The sequence below is a fragment of the Heteronotia binoei genome, chromosome 6 (assembly GCF_032191835.1).
Source record: "Heteronotia binoei isolate CCM8104 ecotype False Entrance Well chromosome 6, APGP_CSIRO_Hbin_v1, whole genome shotgun sequence".
Classification (NCBI taxonomy): Eukaryota; Metazoa; Chordata; class Lepidosauria; order Squamata; family Gekkonidae; genus Heteronotia; species Heteronotia binoei.
In genome coordinates, this window is record NC_083228.1 from 129651297 (window position 1) to 129667516 (window position 16220).

A 16220-nucleotide genomic window follows, 5' to 3' on the forward strand; every position below is an offset into this window, starting at 1 on the left:
CCTCCTCCCTCCCACCTTGTCCACTGAATAGTTTGTGCAGCTGCATAACAATCCCTGGATGAGCTCCACCACCTATTTTTCTACAAAACGACCCCTGGCCTCGAGTAAGCAGCATCCAAGGTCTGACGAGATCGGGCTGTAAAATGCTACCTTCCCTACCAAAGACAGGACAGGAGTGCATATATTTATCTTAATTTTATTGAGTTCACTGGGAGGGAAGGTGGCAAGGGACAGCCTGATCTTGTCACATCTTGGAAGGTAAGCAGGGCTGCTATTTGGATGGGGGACCACAGAGGAAGGTTCGGCAGAGGAAGGCAGGAGCAAACCATCTCTGCTTCTCACTTGCCTTGAAAGCCCCTTACTGGGATTGCAAGTCCCCTGTAACTTCGCAGCACTTGATGCACACATTTAGTTCCCCTGTATCCTTCCATCACAGAGCTCCTGGTGATCTTATGAAGCATCCCCAGATTCAAATCCAGGAGCATCTTGGAGACTAACAAGATTTTCAGGGCATGAGCTTTTGAGAAGGTGACAGCTTTGACTCTCGAACACTCATCCCCCCAAAATCTTGTTGGTCTCTAAGGCACTGCTGGACCGCACCTAGCTGCTCTACTGCAGATTGACACAGGTACTCCCCCACACTGCCCCACTGGCCAGCTTCGAGACAACATTTGTCTCTTTCAATCACTTCTCCGAGCCAAGCCAGCTGGCAGCTTGGAGAATGCATTTAAAGTTAAAGTTACTTTCTTTCCACCTCTCTCTCCTCCCTCTTCCAGTCTGGTGTAGTGGTTAAGTAGTGCGGACTCTTATCTGGGAGAACCGGGTTTGATTCCCCACTCCTCCACTTGCAGCTACTGGAATGGCCTTGGGTCAGCCATAGCTCTTGCAGAATTGTCTTTGAAAGGGCAGCTTCTGGGAGAGCTCTCTCAGCCCCACCTAACTCACAGAGTGTCTGTTGTCGGGGAAGAAGATAAAGGAGATTGTAAGCCACTCTAAGACTCTGATTCAGAGTGGAGGGCGGGATATAAATCTGCGGGTTTTTTCTTCTTCTTCCCTCCCCCCGTCTATTTTCTCCCTCCTTCCCTGTCTGTCTTCTGGCTCTCAAACATCTGACATTTATTCTATGTGGCTCTTATGTTAAGTAAGTTTGGCCACCCGTGCCCCACCTGTGCTCCAGACCATGCCCCACCTGTGCTCACCTGTGCCCCACCTGTGCTCCAGACCGTCTTCAGTTAGCCTGAAGTAAGCATCAGAGGCAGATGCTGGTAAAGGCTTTCGAGCCGACCTCAAAATGTGAGGATTCTTAGTGGGTTTTTCTCAGCCTCGCCCATTATTGTGGGTAACTGGCAGGACCTTTCCACAGCTACGGGGCGCAGGGCTCGGCTATACGCAGCACTAAGAGTTCTATGGACTTCCCAGCAGAACTATGGAGTTCCCAGCAGGAGTTGTGTGGAGTTCACACATGCAGAGGCTCAACAGGTAGCATCAACAATTTTAATTTTTTCAGGTCCCCCATATTCCCAGCCCTCACTTGGATGGCCCAGAATGGCCTGATCTCGACAAATCTCGACAGTTAAGCATGGTCAGCCCTGATCAGTACTTGGATGGGAGACCTCCAAGGAATTCCAGGGTTGCCATGCAGAGGAAGGCAAATGGCAAAATACCTGTTAGTCTCTTGCCTTGAAAACTCTATAGCGTCACTGTAAGTGGGTTGCCATTTGATGGCACTCGACACACACATACACGCATATTCTTAACCTGAAACGGCCCTGGGAAACTACTACTCAAAACACTGCCAATGCAAAGAGGTTCGGAAAGTCTGTATTTTGTAAGCAGTATCAGGCTGCAATGTGGCTCAGTTGCCATAAAGGCGCAGATAACCAAAACCACCGCTTGATGGTTTCCTGCCTATCGGAACAGCAGCCACAGCAGCAGAGATCTCCACGTACTTAGCCTGCGGCTGTCGGGACGAGTTCTCCTCAATTAAGCAGTGCTTCTAATGAAGAGATAAACCTTTCGAAAGCGGGCAAGTGCCGTGCATGCCAAACTGGTCTTCTATTTGCATGGCTCTTCGCTGGGGTTTGCAGGGATCTATTGACTCGTGCTTCTTTTTGTTTGATTCAGTAATGGGCTAGATCCAGTGCTGCAAGTAACTGTAAGGATGGAGGATTTGCGTCTTTTTTAAAAGCAAAATTTGTTAATGCTAGGACCACTTGCATTCTGCATCAAACGAGCTGCGGCCTTTTTCAGTGATGCAAATGCAGCAAATTTCTATAAATCCCTCCTTTGTATAATTTATTCTGCTACTCATAATCCTGGGATGGGGTGAGGAGCTACAAGGGGCATCCAAGCCATGCCATCGGACACCTGAAAGTCCATTTTAATTCCCACCCGTCACCCATTGCATCAAATGTTGCCCATCCAGACAATGAATACATGAAGCTGCCTTTTACTGAATCAAACCCAGGGCTTTTTTTTGTAGCAGGAACTCCTTTGCATATTAGGCCACACACCCCTGATGTAGCCAATCCTCCTGGAGCTGACAGTAGGCCCTGTACTGAGAGCCCTGTAAGCTCTTGGAGGATTGGCTACATCAGAGAGGTGTGGCCTAATATGCAAAGGAGCTCCTGCTACAAAAAAAGGCCCTGATCACACGAATGGTCCATCAAGGTCAGTATTGTCTACTCTGACAATAGCAACAGTCCTCCAGGGTCTCAGGTGGAGGTCTGGAGATAACAGAGATTAAAGGTGAGACTTTCTGCAAACAAAGCAGAGGCTCTTCCACTGAGCTACAACCCCTTTTCAGCCTGTTTTCTTAGCTAATAAAGGCTAGATGCTTGCTTTCTAAATCAAGAACATTAAAAATGAGATGTCAGGAAGCTGCATTTTATGCTCAATGTCAAATATAAAATCAAGGGATGCTGGTAACTTCACTCATATGTTGTGAGCTGGGCACCGCAAAGCAATGGTAGCACTTTTCAATTGTATTTGTTCCTGTGCAGTTTGAAATATTTCTCATTGACCTTAGTGGTGAGCAGCAACGTAGATGAAGAACTCTGGAATTCCTGATAACCTTTCGTTTGGGTCCAACATGGCTATCAACATTGAACTGATCCCTGAAATTACCACCACCTACCTCTGGAGGGCAACAATTGCTCCTTGTTCATTTTCGTTCTCAGCTTGGGTTATACCAAGATACTGCCAGGCCTGCAACGAAGATACCAGTAATGTTAATATTTTTGTATTTGTTGATGAAATCTTCCTTTTGTTGGATGAGTAAATTTCCCTTTGGCTTCACTGTTTCTGTTGCCAAAGAAGAAGAAGAATTTATATCCTGTCCTATACTCTGAGTCTTAGAGTGGCTCACAATCTCCTTTATCTTCCTCTCCCACAACAGACACCCTGTGAGGTAGGTGGGCTGAGAGAGCTCTCACAGAAGCTGCCCTTTCAAGGACAACTCCTATGAGAGCTACAGCTGACCCAAGGCCATTCCAGAAGCTTCAAGCAGAGCAGTGGGGAATCAAACCCAGTTCTCCCAGATAAGAGTCCGCGCACTTAATCACTACACTATGTTACACTACATTAGGAAAGGAAAGGTCCCCTGTGCAAGCACCAGTCATTTCCGATTCTGGGGTGATGTTGCTTTCACGTTTTCACTGCAGGCTTTTCATGGGGTGGTTTGCCATTGCCTTCCCCCAGTCTTTTACACTCCCCACCCCCCAGCAAGCTGGGTGCTCATTTTACTGACCTCGGAAGGATGGAAGGCTGAGTCAACCTTGGGCCAGCTACTTGAACCCAGCTTCTGCCGAAATCGAACTCAGGTCGTGAGCAGAGAGTTCAGATTGCAGTACTGCAGTACTGCTGCTTTACCACTCTGCGCCAAAGGGCCGCTAACACTACACTACACAACACTATACTAAGCAAAGGATTTCTGCCCACACTGCATGACTTTCTCACTTCCCCTCTCCTGATGTTCCAAAATCCACCCCCCCATGCCACTTTTTGAGCACAGGAAACTCCCAGATACATTAGAGCAACCACTGAGGCTGCAACATGAAGATGTAAATGAGAAAGCTGCTTTGCATGGAAATCTTTCCATCCATGGAAATTCTTCAGGTGGAACCAAACCAAAATGCTGATCCTTCACTGTTTACTGTATAGCAGGGGTGGCCAACAGTAGCTCTCCAGATGTTTTTTGCCTACAACTCCCATCAGCCCCAGCCAGCATGGCCAACCATTGGCCACCCCTGCTATATAGAAACCCACAAGCTCAAATGAGACTTTACTTGTCCCAGAATACAAGAGGAAGGATACCTCAGCATCATGAGGGTCTTGCAGAATAGCAGCTTCCAAATACAAGATGGTGAGAGGCAGGTCCCCCTCTTTCAGTTTCTTCAGGCCTTCTTCAAAAGGAGCGGGCCAGTCTTTGAAGGGGTTTTCAGTATGAAAATAATAGCCCTGGAACAGATAATGGACAGGATGACAGTAAGAAGGAGATCCAGAGATGGCAAGTGGTCCTAAACTTATTCATTATATAATGCCATAAGAAGAGTCCTGCTCGATCAGGTCAGTGGTGCATCTAGTCCAGCATCCTGTCTCACACAGGGGACAATCAGTTCCTCTGGAGGGCCAACAACAGGGCATGGAGGACAAGTTCTTCAAAAAACATAAGAAGAGCTCTGTTGGGTCTGACCAGCAGTCCATCTATTCCGGCATCCTGTCTCACACAAGTGACCAACCAGTTCCTCTGGACAGTCAACACCATGGCATAGAGGCCAAAGCCCTGCTGGACCAGGCCAGCGGTTCATCTAGTCCAGCATTCCTGACTCACAAAGTGACCAACCAGTTCCTCTGGAGGTCCAACAACAGGGCAGAGAGTCTGAGGCCTTCATAAGAATGTAATAAAAGCCTTGCTGGATCAGACTTGTGGTCCATCTAGTCCAGCATCCTGTCTCACACAGTGGCCAACCAGTTCCTTTGGAGGGCCAGCAACAGGGCATAAAGGCTGAGGCCTTCATAAGAACATCAGAACTACACACACTGGAACAGATCCAACAGTGTTGTCCCTCTGCCAACAGAAGCATTGCACCTAACTCCCATTATTCTGGTGGAATGCCACTTCTGTCAGCAAAGGAAGAGAGGGCTATTTTCATTGATTTCCCTCTCCCATCATGGACACTACTTTCCCCTGTGCTTATTCAGGGGGTCCCTTGACCCAAAAGAACAGAATTTTGGCATTACTGTGGGTATGCAGCCAGAGGAGAAAGGTAGGAAAGTCCCTCCACCAGCTTTAGTCCACTGACGGTGAATCACAGAGTTGGAAGAGACCTCCAGGGTCATCTAGTCCAACCCCCTGCGCAATGCAGGAAATTCACAAATACCTGCCTCCACACACACACAGTGAAACCCAAAGATGTAAAAAAACCAAAAAACCCTCCAGGATCCCTGGCAAACAGGCTTGGGAGAAAAATTATTGCCTGAGCCCAAAATGCTGAACTCTGGACTCAACCTGTTTCAACTGCAGTCAGAATGACAGGGGGCAGCAAGTGTTTGTAGACTGATTTTTAAATATGTTACAAAATTTCTGTCATGCCTTCACAAGGGCCGCCAAGGTGGCTAACAAATTAAAACGTACGCTATGGTTTTAATGTTTTCCTAACTGCTGTTTTAATGTTTCCATCCAACTGTTCCTGTACTGTTTTTCAACGGGTTATTACTCTCCTCCAGTCCTGAAAAAGGTAGGTACATAAATCTATTTTAAATATATAAGCATTATTTTAAAAGGATCCTCCTTGAGAGCATGGTTGTAGTGGTCAGAGAGGGTTACACCAGGACCGAGTCAGACAGGCTCCGCGCAAATAGCCAGGATGTCGGTTGAGTGACTTTGGGCCAGCTGGTCTCCCCCAGCCTAACTCTGCTTTCAAAGGCTAAAGAGAAGGCAGCAAGACCTGCCCTGCAAGGCTGTCTCCTCTTCATAGGTGAAAAGTACTCTGTATGAGAATGGCATTCTATCATCTTTTTGTGGACTGAGCGTGGCTAAGGGGTTGAAGTCTCAGACTAAGATCTGGGAAACCCCAAATCCCCACTCTGCAGTGGAAAAAAGAAGATATTGGATTTATACACCGCCCTTCACTCGGAGTCTCAGAGTGGCTTACAATGCCTGTTCCCTTCCCCACCTCGCAACAGACACCCTGTGAGGTGGGTGGGGCTGAGAGAACACGAGAGAACAGCTCTGAGAGAGAACTTGTGACATACCCAAGGTCACACCAGCTGGCTGCAGGTGGAGGCATGGGGAATCAACCCGGTTCTCTCAGATTAGAGCCCACGCTCCCAACCACTACACCAATCTGGCTCTCAAACTGCTGAGTGACCAGTGGGCCAGTCACACACTCTCAGCCTAACCTACCTGTTGTTGTGAGAACAAAACTGAGGAGAGGGGAATGACATAAGTTGCTTTGGGTCCCCATAGGGGAGAAAGGCAGAGCACGTTTTAGTTAGCCTGCTAATGTCATTTGACATCTGAAATCACTCCACTTTCCCAATCTCTAAGAAAGATGGACTCACAAGCTGTATCTGAAGCAGTGACTCACATAAGCTCCTGCCCTGCCGTCAATTTTGGTTGAAAGAATTCCCACTAGCCTCAAGCCGCTCTCACGCTCCTCTTCTCTGCGGGGCTTCCGTCGGATTTCACACTATCTGCCCTGAGGCTGCAACTCGCTTCGCCTTTTTCGCACAGCAAACAGAAACTGGTTTTTAGAGGATCTTGATTGCTGCGCGAAAGAGGCAGAGCTAGTCGCAGCCCCGGGACAGATAGTATGAAATCTGACAAAAGCCCCGCGGAAAAGAGGAGAGTGAGAGCAGCATAAGGCTAGTGGGGAATCGGTCTTTGTCTTTAAGATGCTACTGGACTCTTACTCTTTTCCATCCATGAAGTAAAAAAAATAAAGCAGGCCTGTGTTCTGGCTTCCAGACTTCAGTGATTGGTCCTGCTCAGCACCTCTCTAATACTGAAGTGTCCACTGCACATTGCCCCACAAGTTCATGGTTATCTTTGCAATCACGAGTGTCAGATTCTTGCACTGACTTGCTTAATTCCCAACAGCCACACACTGAACTTCCCAGCTCCCGTCACTCTCGTCAAACTCATCACTGGGCCCACAGCCCTCTCTCCTTCTCCAGAACGTCACCTGCCTTACCTTCTCGTTGATGGAGACAGCTACCTGGCCTGGAGCTTCTTGGCCATCCGAAATCCAGTTCCTGCGGGCCATTTCTTCCCACTCTGCTTGCATCTTATCCCAAAACTCTGTGTCTGACTAGGGAGAAGACAAAGCAAAAAGAGAAGAAAAGAAAATGGAAGAAAGAATGAACAAAGCCAGGTTTCAAATTGCTCTTGCTGATCACTGTACATAGCCAGTCTGGAGCGCCAGATCACTTCTAATTCACATATGAAGATGGAAAGAAATACTTACTTTGCTGTCCATGGGTTCGTAACATCCAAGTTAGATTACTGTATTGCATGATACATGGTGGGGACGGGGCTTGAAGACTGTTCAACAACTTCAACTGGTTTAGAGTGCAACAGGTGACTACTTGAGACATTTCAGTTTTGGCACCCTTCACCATTCTAAACGAACTGCCAATGCAGATCTTTTGCTTCCTACACAATTCAAGGTATAATAATAATCAGTGGTGGAATTCTAGCAGGAGCTCCTTTGCATATTAGGCCACGCACCCCGATGTAGCCAATCCTCCAAGAGCTTACAAAAAAAGAGTCTTGTAAGCTCTTGGAGGATTGGCTACATCAGGGGCGTGTGGCCTAATCTGCAAAGGAGCTCCTGCTAGAATTCCACCACTGATAATAATGAAGTTGCAAACAACTTATGGCGACCCCTAATGGGGTTTTCAAGGCAAGAGCTGAGCAGAGGTGGTTCACCATTGCCTTGCTCTGTATAGCAAACCTGGTCTTTGTTGGTGGTCTCCCATCCAAGGGCTAACCAGGGCCAACCCTGCTTAGCTTTCAAGATCCAAAAAGCTCAAGAAAGTCTGGGCTATTCAGGCTGTAGGCATTGACTAACAATGCCCTAAGCAGCTTTGAGAACAGGCTACGTGAAGGACATCTTTCTCCCTCATCAGCTTACAAATGTTTAGGATCTTTTCCCCAGGAACTAGGGGGTGATGCAGATCCTGAGCAACTAGAGAGACAGCTGTTTATAGGAACACAGAAAGGTGCCTGATACGGAGTCAGACCACTAGGCTAACTAGCGCTAGTACAGCAGCTCTCCAGAACCTCAGACAGAGGTGGCTCTTACCCTGCCTTACTATTCAAGCTCCTGAAACTGGAGATGCCAAGGAACAAATCTTGGAGCTTCTCTGTGTATTCTACCGTGGATGGAGAAGGAAGTTGGATTTACATTCCACCCTTCACTTGGAATCGTAGAGCAGCTTACAATCTCCTTCCCTTCCTCCCCCTACAACAGACACCCTGTGAGGTCATTGGGGCTGAGAGAGCTCTGAGAGAACTGCTCTTGAGAAAACAGCTCTTTCAAGAACTGTGACTGATCCAAGGTCACCCAGCTGGCTGCATGTAGAGGAATGGGGACTCAAACCTGGTTCTCCAGATTAGAGTCCACCATTCTTTATCACTGCACCAAACTGGAGGTGTCTTGTCTGTGAAATGGTGACAGAAAGCACTGTGTCAAGCCACAGTCAGTTCCTGGTGACCCAGTAGGGAATACCTTGTATGGAATACCCTCTCCATATAAATCTGTAAGTCACCCATGGTGTTTATCTACTTTCTGGCACCTGGCTAAAACTTCCTTATCCACCAGCAGCAGTGGTCCAATCGTGCTTCTTCCATTTTTTTTTATCCAATCATCTAATTGCTGTTTTATAGTCTCTTATTCCATGGGTTTATTTCTTTTATCTCCCATTTTAAACCTGATTCCCCATTGGTTTTTACTTGCATTGGATGCATTTTTAATTTTTTTAAGGGAGCCACTTTACAGAGGAAAGCAGCACCCCAAGACACGATATGTTTTCCACGACCCTTTCACTGTCTCGCTTCCTGCTCATAATCGCTCCCCGTTGATTGATCTCCATTTTTGACTCTTTGGGGTTTAACAGAATATTTCCTTTATGTAGAGAATACACACAACTTGATCAAACATGAATGCCTGCAGATTCTCACAGGGGAACACTGCTCTAACCAAAACAAACCACCATTTCTCACTCCAACCACCTTATTGAAAGGAAAATACACACACAAGCCCCACAGCAAACTTAAAAGCTAGGAGGGGAGGTAAATGCCTCAAGGTGAGCGACTTCTAAAGCAGTGGAGGTCAAAATAATGCTACTGATTTCATCTGGCAATAATTCCTCTCTTCCTTTAAGGATGCACACCTCCAGGTAGGGGCTGGAGTTCTCCTGGAATTACCTCTGAAGTCCAGACTACAGAGATCACTTCCCCTAGAGAAAATGGCAGGGCTGGAGGGTGGGCTCTATGGCAGTGCATCTGTCCTCCCCAGGCTCTACCCACAAGCCTCCAGGAATTTCCCAACCTGATGTTGCAACCCTATTGCAGACCAGAGCAGATGACCAGAGCAGGGCGTTTTCAGTGGTGACCAGAGCAGGTGACCAGAGCAGTGCCTTTTCAGTGGTGGTGCCCTGCCTTTGGAATAGCCTCCCCCTTGAGGCTCAGCTCCTGTCTGACAGTCCTTTAGGCAAACATTTCTTTTTACCCAAGGTTTTAACTGAGGGGTTCTCTTTTTTCAAGTGATTTTAACGGTCTGCTTCTACCCAAAGGCCTGTTTCATAAATAAATGCTTCTTCTCACCTCTGCATTTTATGTGGTAATGTTTCAGAGCCTCCACAAACCTACTCAATGCAGAGCTGTCTGGCAGAAGAAGCAAAACTCTAGATTCTAGTTGTGGTGGCTCTGTGATAGGGCAAAATAAATATTGGACTCAAGTATCCATATGGATACAAAAGATATTAAAAAAAACAAATCCCCCACCTACCCGAACTGTTCTTATTAAATGTCTGCAAAATTGATGTGTCTAAATCAGAAAAAAAAAAATCTTGCTCCATATATTAACTATAGCTAGAATCCTATATGCCAGATATTGGAAGACACATAATATCCCAAAGAGAAATGAATTTATAGTTAAATTATTGGAGACAAGGCAAATTACCACAGGACTTTCGCGATGCAATCATCATCACCCTATACAAGAACAAAGGGGAAAAGTCAGACTGCTCCAACTACTGGGGGATAACCCTGCTCTCCATCGCAGGCAAAATCCTTGCCAGAATACTCCTGAACAGACTGGTGCCCACCATTGCAGAAGAACTCCTCCCAGAGAGCCAGTGCGGCTTCAGAGCTAACAGGAGCACCACCGACATGGTATTTGTTCTCAGGCAGCTCCAAGAGAAATGCAGGGAACAGAACAAGGGTCTGTATGTGACTTTTGTCGACCTTACCAAAGCTTTCGATACCATTAGCAGGAAAGGCCTGTGGCAAATCTTGGAACGTTTAGGATGTCCCCCAAGGTTCCTCAGCATGATCATCCAGCTACACGAAGACCAGCGAGGCCAAGTCAGACACTGCAACGACCTCTCGGAGCCCTTCCCAATAGGCATAGGTGTAAAGCAAGGCTGCGTTCTCGCGCCAACTCTCTTTACGATCTTCTTTAGCATGATGCTTCAAAGAGCCGCAGTAGATCTAGATGAGGACGATGGTGTCTACATCCGCTATCGCACCGATGGCAGCCTGTTCAACCTGAGGCGACTAAAGGCACACTCCAAGACAATGAAAAAACTCATCCGAGAGCTACTGTTTGCTGATGATGCTGCACTCGTCTCCCACTCGGTATCAGCTCTGCAGCATATGACGTCCTGCTTTGCAGAGGCTGCCAAGCTATTCGGCCTAGAAGTTAGTCTGAAGAAGACAGAAGTTCTCCACCAGCCTGCACCCCAGGAAGATTATCACCCTCCCTGCATCACTGTGGGTGAATCAGTTCTGAAGACAGTCCAGCAGTTCAGCTACCTGGGGTGCATCATCTCCTCAGATGCCAAGATCGACAAGGAGATTGACAACAGGCTGGCAAAGGCAAACCGTGCATTTGGCCGACTGCACAAAAGAGTGTGGAGCAACAAGCATCTGAAAAAAGGCACAAAGATCAATGTTTACAAAGCGGTTGTGATGACAACCCTCATCTATGGCTCCGAATCGTGGGTTTTATACCGTCATCACCTGCGACTCCTTGAGCGCTTTCATCAGCGCTGCCTTCGCACCATCCTCAACATCCACTGGAGTGACTTTGTGACCAACACTGAAGTCCTCAAGCGGGCAGAGGTTACCAGCATCGAGGCACTGCTGTTGAAGACGCAGCTGCGCTGGGCAGGGCATATTTCTAGGATGGAAAACCACCGCCTTCCCAAGATTGCCCTGTATGGCGAACTCTCCACCGGCCATCGAAATAGAGGGGCACCAAAGAAGAGGTACAAGGACTCCTTGAAGAAATCCCTTAGCACCTGTCACATCAACCATCACCAGTGGTCTGACCTAGCCTCAGATCGCAAAGCATGGAGGCACACCATCCACCAGGCTGTCTCTTCCTTTGAGAACACACGCATAGCTGGTCTTGAGGACAAAAGGAGATTGAGGAAGAATCGCACTGCTACAGGACCAACCCTAAATCAGACTTTTCCCTGCAGCCGCTGTGGCCGGACCTGCCTGTCCCACATTGGTCTTGTCAGCCACCAGCGAGCCTGCAGCAAACGTGGACTATTGCACCCTTCTTAAATCTTCGTTCGCGAAGCCAAGCCGAGAGAGAGATTGGAGACAGCAGAAATGGACCTTTTAACCACGAGGTTGAGAGATGGTAATATAACGGAATGTAATGATACTTGGAAACGGGTGTATGATTGGGTGGAAAATTTAAGATTTGGATAGATAGAACAAGTAACAAATGTTAGTAAGTTATCTATATGTTCCTTTAAATGTGGTGGTGGGTATGTTCAATTTTTGGTTATGTTATATGTGGTATAGAATACAATAAAAATTTTTACAAAAAAAAAAGATTCTAGTTGTGGTTAAATGTGTCAGGCAATTGTCAAGATGCCAGCTGCTGGGAGAAATGGAAAAGTAATTATGAGCTGCAGAGTGATTATAGATGCTGGCGGTCCTTGGAAACCTGGATGTGCTGGGAGGTCCCGTTTCAGCCTAAAAGGGAAGCTGCTAGAACGGTTATGGATTGGGGAGAAAAAGTGAACAAGGGCCCAGGGAGGCGTGGCAGCCTCCCCCTCAATTCCCTTGAGAGAAGTGGCAGTTGTAAAAGGCAGTTGAGGGTTCCTCAGACATGACTGCTCCTCAGAGAGCTAAATCAGATGTGACATCAAGTTCCACGTTTCTTTTCCTCAGCATTTTCTTTCCTCGCTTTAACTGATAAATCAGCCACGGAAAGCGGCAACTGGGACTGGACAAAGCTTTTTCTCTCTCTGTGTGTGTGTGAACAGCTGTTTAAACCTTCTGTTTTGCTGCACTCATTTCCCTCAGCGGCTGCTTTCCCTCTGCATCTTCTCTTCCAGGGGGAGAAAACCAACCGGGAGAGAGGGTGTAATGTATTGGCTGAAATACGCGCCCACGCGCAGAGGCGGCTGGGTATCCCAGGCATCTCTAGCACGGGACGCGGAATCCCCGCCTACCACATCCGCGGCGGGAAGTTTAACAGGCCAGGATTGGCCTGACCTGTACAGGAGGCTGAACCGGGTAATGTACATAAGCGGGGCCCGGCCCGCGTGTTCTCTCTCTTGCAAGTGCTCCCATTAAAGAATGTTGCCCTACTCTCGTCTCCGCGTCGAGTACGTTACAGTGGCGACGAGGATGGGATTCTAGCCTCATCGGCTACAACGGAGATCTAGGGCAACCACCGGCCACTACCGCTGACGCCGCCATGGCAAGCCAGAGCGGAACCATCGGGTCCATCGAGACCTTCGACCCAGCGAATCCAGAGGGCTGGGAGTCCTACTCGGAAAGGGTCGAGTTCTACCTCAGGGCCAACAAGATCACCGACGCCGGCACAAAGAGGGACGTTCTCCTGAGCGTTTGCGGGGCAGCCACGTTCGAGATCGCCAAGGGTCTCTCGGCGCCCGCCCGCCTCACGGAGAAGTCCTACGAGGAGATCATCAGGCTCCTCACCGGCCACTTCTCGCCTCAGCCGTCACGGGTGGCCCGCCGGTTCCTGTTCCACAGGAGGGACCAGGCGGTAGGAGAATCGGCCGCCGACTATCTGGCAGCCCTCCGCAAAATCGCCGGGAGCTGCAACTTTCCCCAACTGGAAGAGACCCTGGCCGACCGATTCACGTGGGGCCTCCGCGACGAGAGGCTCCAACAGAAGCTCTTCGCCAAGGAGGAGCTCACCCTCCAGAGCGCCTTCAGCGAAGCGGTGGCGTTCGAGCGGACGGCCCGGACCTTCTCCAAGGGACGGACGGACGCCGTCCACCACGAGGAGCCGGACTACGACCGCCAGGAGGAGGGGGAGGCCCACCAGCTGCGCCGCCCAGCGGGGCCACCTAGCAGAGCGGCACCACGGCAGCGAGCGCCCGAGCGACCACCAGCGGCAGAGAGAGCCCCGGCAACCAAGTGCGCCAGCTGTGGCGACCCCCACGACAGAAGAAACTGCCAGTATCGGACCTGGGACTGCCGGAGCTGCGGGAAGACCGGCCACATTGCTCGGGCTTGCCGAGCTAAGGACAACCGCCGGAGGCCGACCACGCACCAAGAGTCGGCGGACTTCCACACGGCGGACTCAACAACCCCCCAGGTACTGAACTTGCCCCTCAACAGCCCCGGCAAAATCAAACTGGCGGTCCTCATAGAGGGAAGCCCCTGCCAAATGGAAGTGGACTCAGGGTCCTCCCTTTCCATAATAGCCGAGGACACCCTGAGGGGGCTGTGCCCCGGCCGGCGGCTGCAACTCAGGCCGGCGGACTTAATACTCAGGGACTTCCAGAGAAACCCAGTACAAATCGCGGGGTGGGCCCGGGTGCAAGTCGAGCGGGGGCCCTTCCGCGGCCCGCTGGACATCTTGGTGGTGAAGCGACAGCTGACTACCCTGTTAGGACTAGCATGGTTCAAGCCCCTGGGAATCCGCGTGGAGGGGGTGGAGCAAACCATAGCGCCCAAGGGGTTCGGGGAGGTTTGCCGAGAGTTCCCGGACGTGTTCGATGGGTCCCTGGGGAGCTACAAAGGGCCGGCAATTTCCCTACCACTAGACCCCACGGTCAGGCCGATTCGGCTCAAGGCGAGGAGGGTCCCTTTTGCCTTAAAACCGAAGATAGAGGCGGAACTAGACCGCCTCACGGCCCACGGCGTCCTGGAGCCGGTGGACTACGCCCCCAGGGAGACCCCCATAGTAACCCCAATCAAGCCAAACGGGGACGTGCGAATCTGTGCCGACTATAAGTGCACGATAAACAAGGCACTACAGGACAACCCCTACCCAGTGCCGGTGGTGAGCCACGTCCTGGCTGCTCTAGCGGGGTCTAGGGTCTTTGGGAAGCTGGACCTGGCCCAGGCCTACCAACAGCTCCCAGTAGACGCCAAGACGGCGGAAGCCCAAACCATAGTGACACACAGGGGGGCCTTCCGGGTGAAGAGGCTACAGTTCGGGGTAAGCGTCGCTCCGGGGATTTTTCAGAGTATAATGGACACTCTCCTTAAAGGGATCCCCGGAGTACAGCCGTTTTTCGACAACGTTTTAATCGCCGCCCCCGGCCCCGAAGAGTTCGGAAATCGCTTGAGAGAGGTGCTCCGCCGGTTCCAGACAGCGGGGCTCAAGGTCAAACGGGAAAAATGCTTGCTGGGGGTCCCACGGGTGGAGTTCCTGGGTTTCGCCGTAGACTCCGCGGGAATCCACCCAACGGAAGAAAAAACTCGAGCCATCCTGCAGGCCCCGGCTCCCACCTGCAAGGCGGAGCTCCAAAGCTTCTTGGGGGTGCTGAACTTTTATCATTCGTTCCTCCCCCACAAGGCAGCCCTCGCTGAGCCCCTCCACAGGTTACTGGACAAAAAGGCCCCGTGGGTGTGGGGAAAAAGGCAAGCCGCCGCATTCCAGGCGGTCAAGGACATCCTAGTATCTAATGCGGTGCTCCACCATTTTGACGAGGGTCTCCCCGTCATCTTGGCGTGCGATGCGTCGCCCTACGCAGTGGGGGCAGTCCTGGGGCACCAACTCCCGGAGGGGAGGGAGGTCCCGGTGGCATACTACTCCCGCACGCTTACTCCAGCCGAGCGCAATTACGCGCAGATAGACAAAGAGGCACTGGCAATCGTGGCGGGGGTCCGCAAGTTCCACGAATATCTGTACGGGCGGAGGTTCACTATTGCCACCGACCACAAGCCTCTCCTAGGCCTGTTGGCCCCTGACCGGCAAACCCCCCAAATTCTCTCACAGCGCGTGTTGAGGTGGAACCAATTCCTCAACTCCTACACGTACACACTGGTGCACAGGGCAGGCAAGGCCATGGGCCATGCGGACGCGCTCAGCCGCTTGCCGCTCCCAGAAGTAGGCCCAGACCCCGCCCCCGCACACCAGGTCATGATGATAGAGAGCCTCCCGGAGCAGCCCCTCCACGTGGCGGAGGTCGCCAAGGCAACACAGAAACACAAAACACTGGCGAGGGTGCTCGACTGGGTGATGAGGGGCTGGCCGGAGGGGAACATGGGGGAAGAATTCAAACCATACACGACCAGGAGGGAGGAACTAGCCGCGCACAAGGGGTGCCTATTATGGGGAAGCAGGGTGGTGGTCCCGCCTCCGCTGCAAAAGCGAGTCCTGGAATCCCTCCACGAGACCCATCCCGGCATAGTCCGAATGAAGGCATTAGCCAGGAGCTACGTCTGGTGGCCGGGAATGGACGGGGAGATTGAGACGTGGGTGCGCAGGTGTCAAACGTGTCAGGAGTCAAGGCCTGAGCCCCCCAGCGCCCCCGCCACACGGTGGGAGTCCACCCGGAAGCCCTGGTCGAGGCTCCACATCGATTTTGCGGGGCCATTCCAGGGTCAAATCTTCATGATCATTGTGGACGCCTATTCCAAATGGCTGGAGGTCATTCCCGTAGGGCCCACCTCAGCGGCCGCCGCCATCAAAGCGCTGCGCAGGGTCTTGTGCACACACGGTATTCCGGATACCATAGTCTCAGATAACGGGACAGCATTC

General features: G+C 50.6%; 1 protein-coding gene across 6 annotated transcripts in view; it reads right to left on the reverse strand.

Annotated features, from left to right (window-relative positions):
- PEX5L (peroxisomal biogenesis factor 5 like) overlaps positions 1 to 16220 on the reverse strand; it is a 307015-nt gene that overhangs the window by 18235 nt on the left and 272560 nt on the right. For all 6 annotated transcript variants that reach the window (XM_060242567.1, XM_060242566.1, XM_060242563.1 and 3 more), the window contains 3 exons: positions 7197 to 7313; positions 4315 to 4458; positions 3137 to 3207 (listed from right to left, as the gene is read on the reverse strand). In XM_060242567.1, the coding sequence (XP_060098550.1) occupies positions 3137 to 3207; positions 4315 to 4458; positions 7197 to 7313 (332 nt within the window). The remainder of the gene's footprint in view (positions 1 to 3136; positions 3208 to 4314; positions 4459 to 7196; positions 7314 to 16220) is intronic.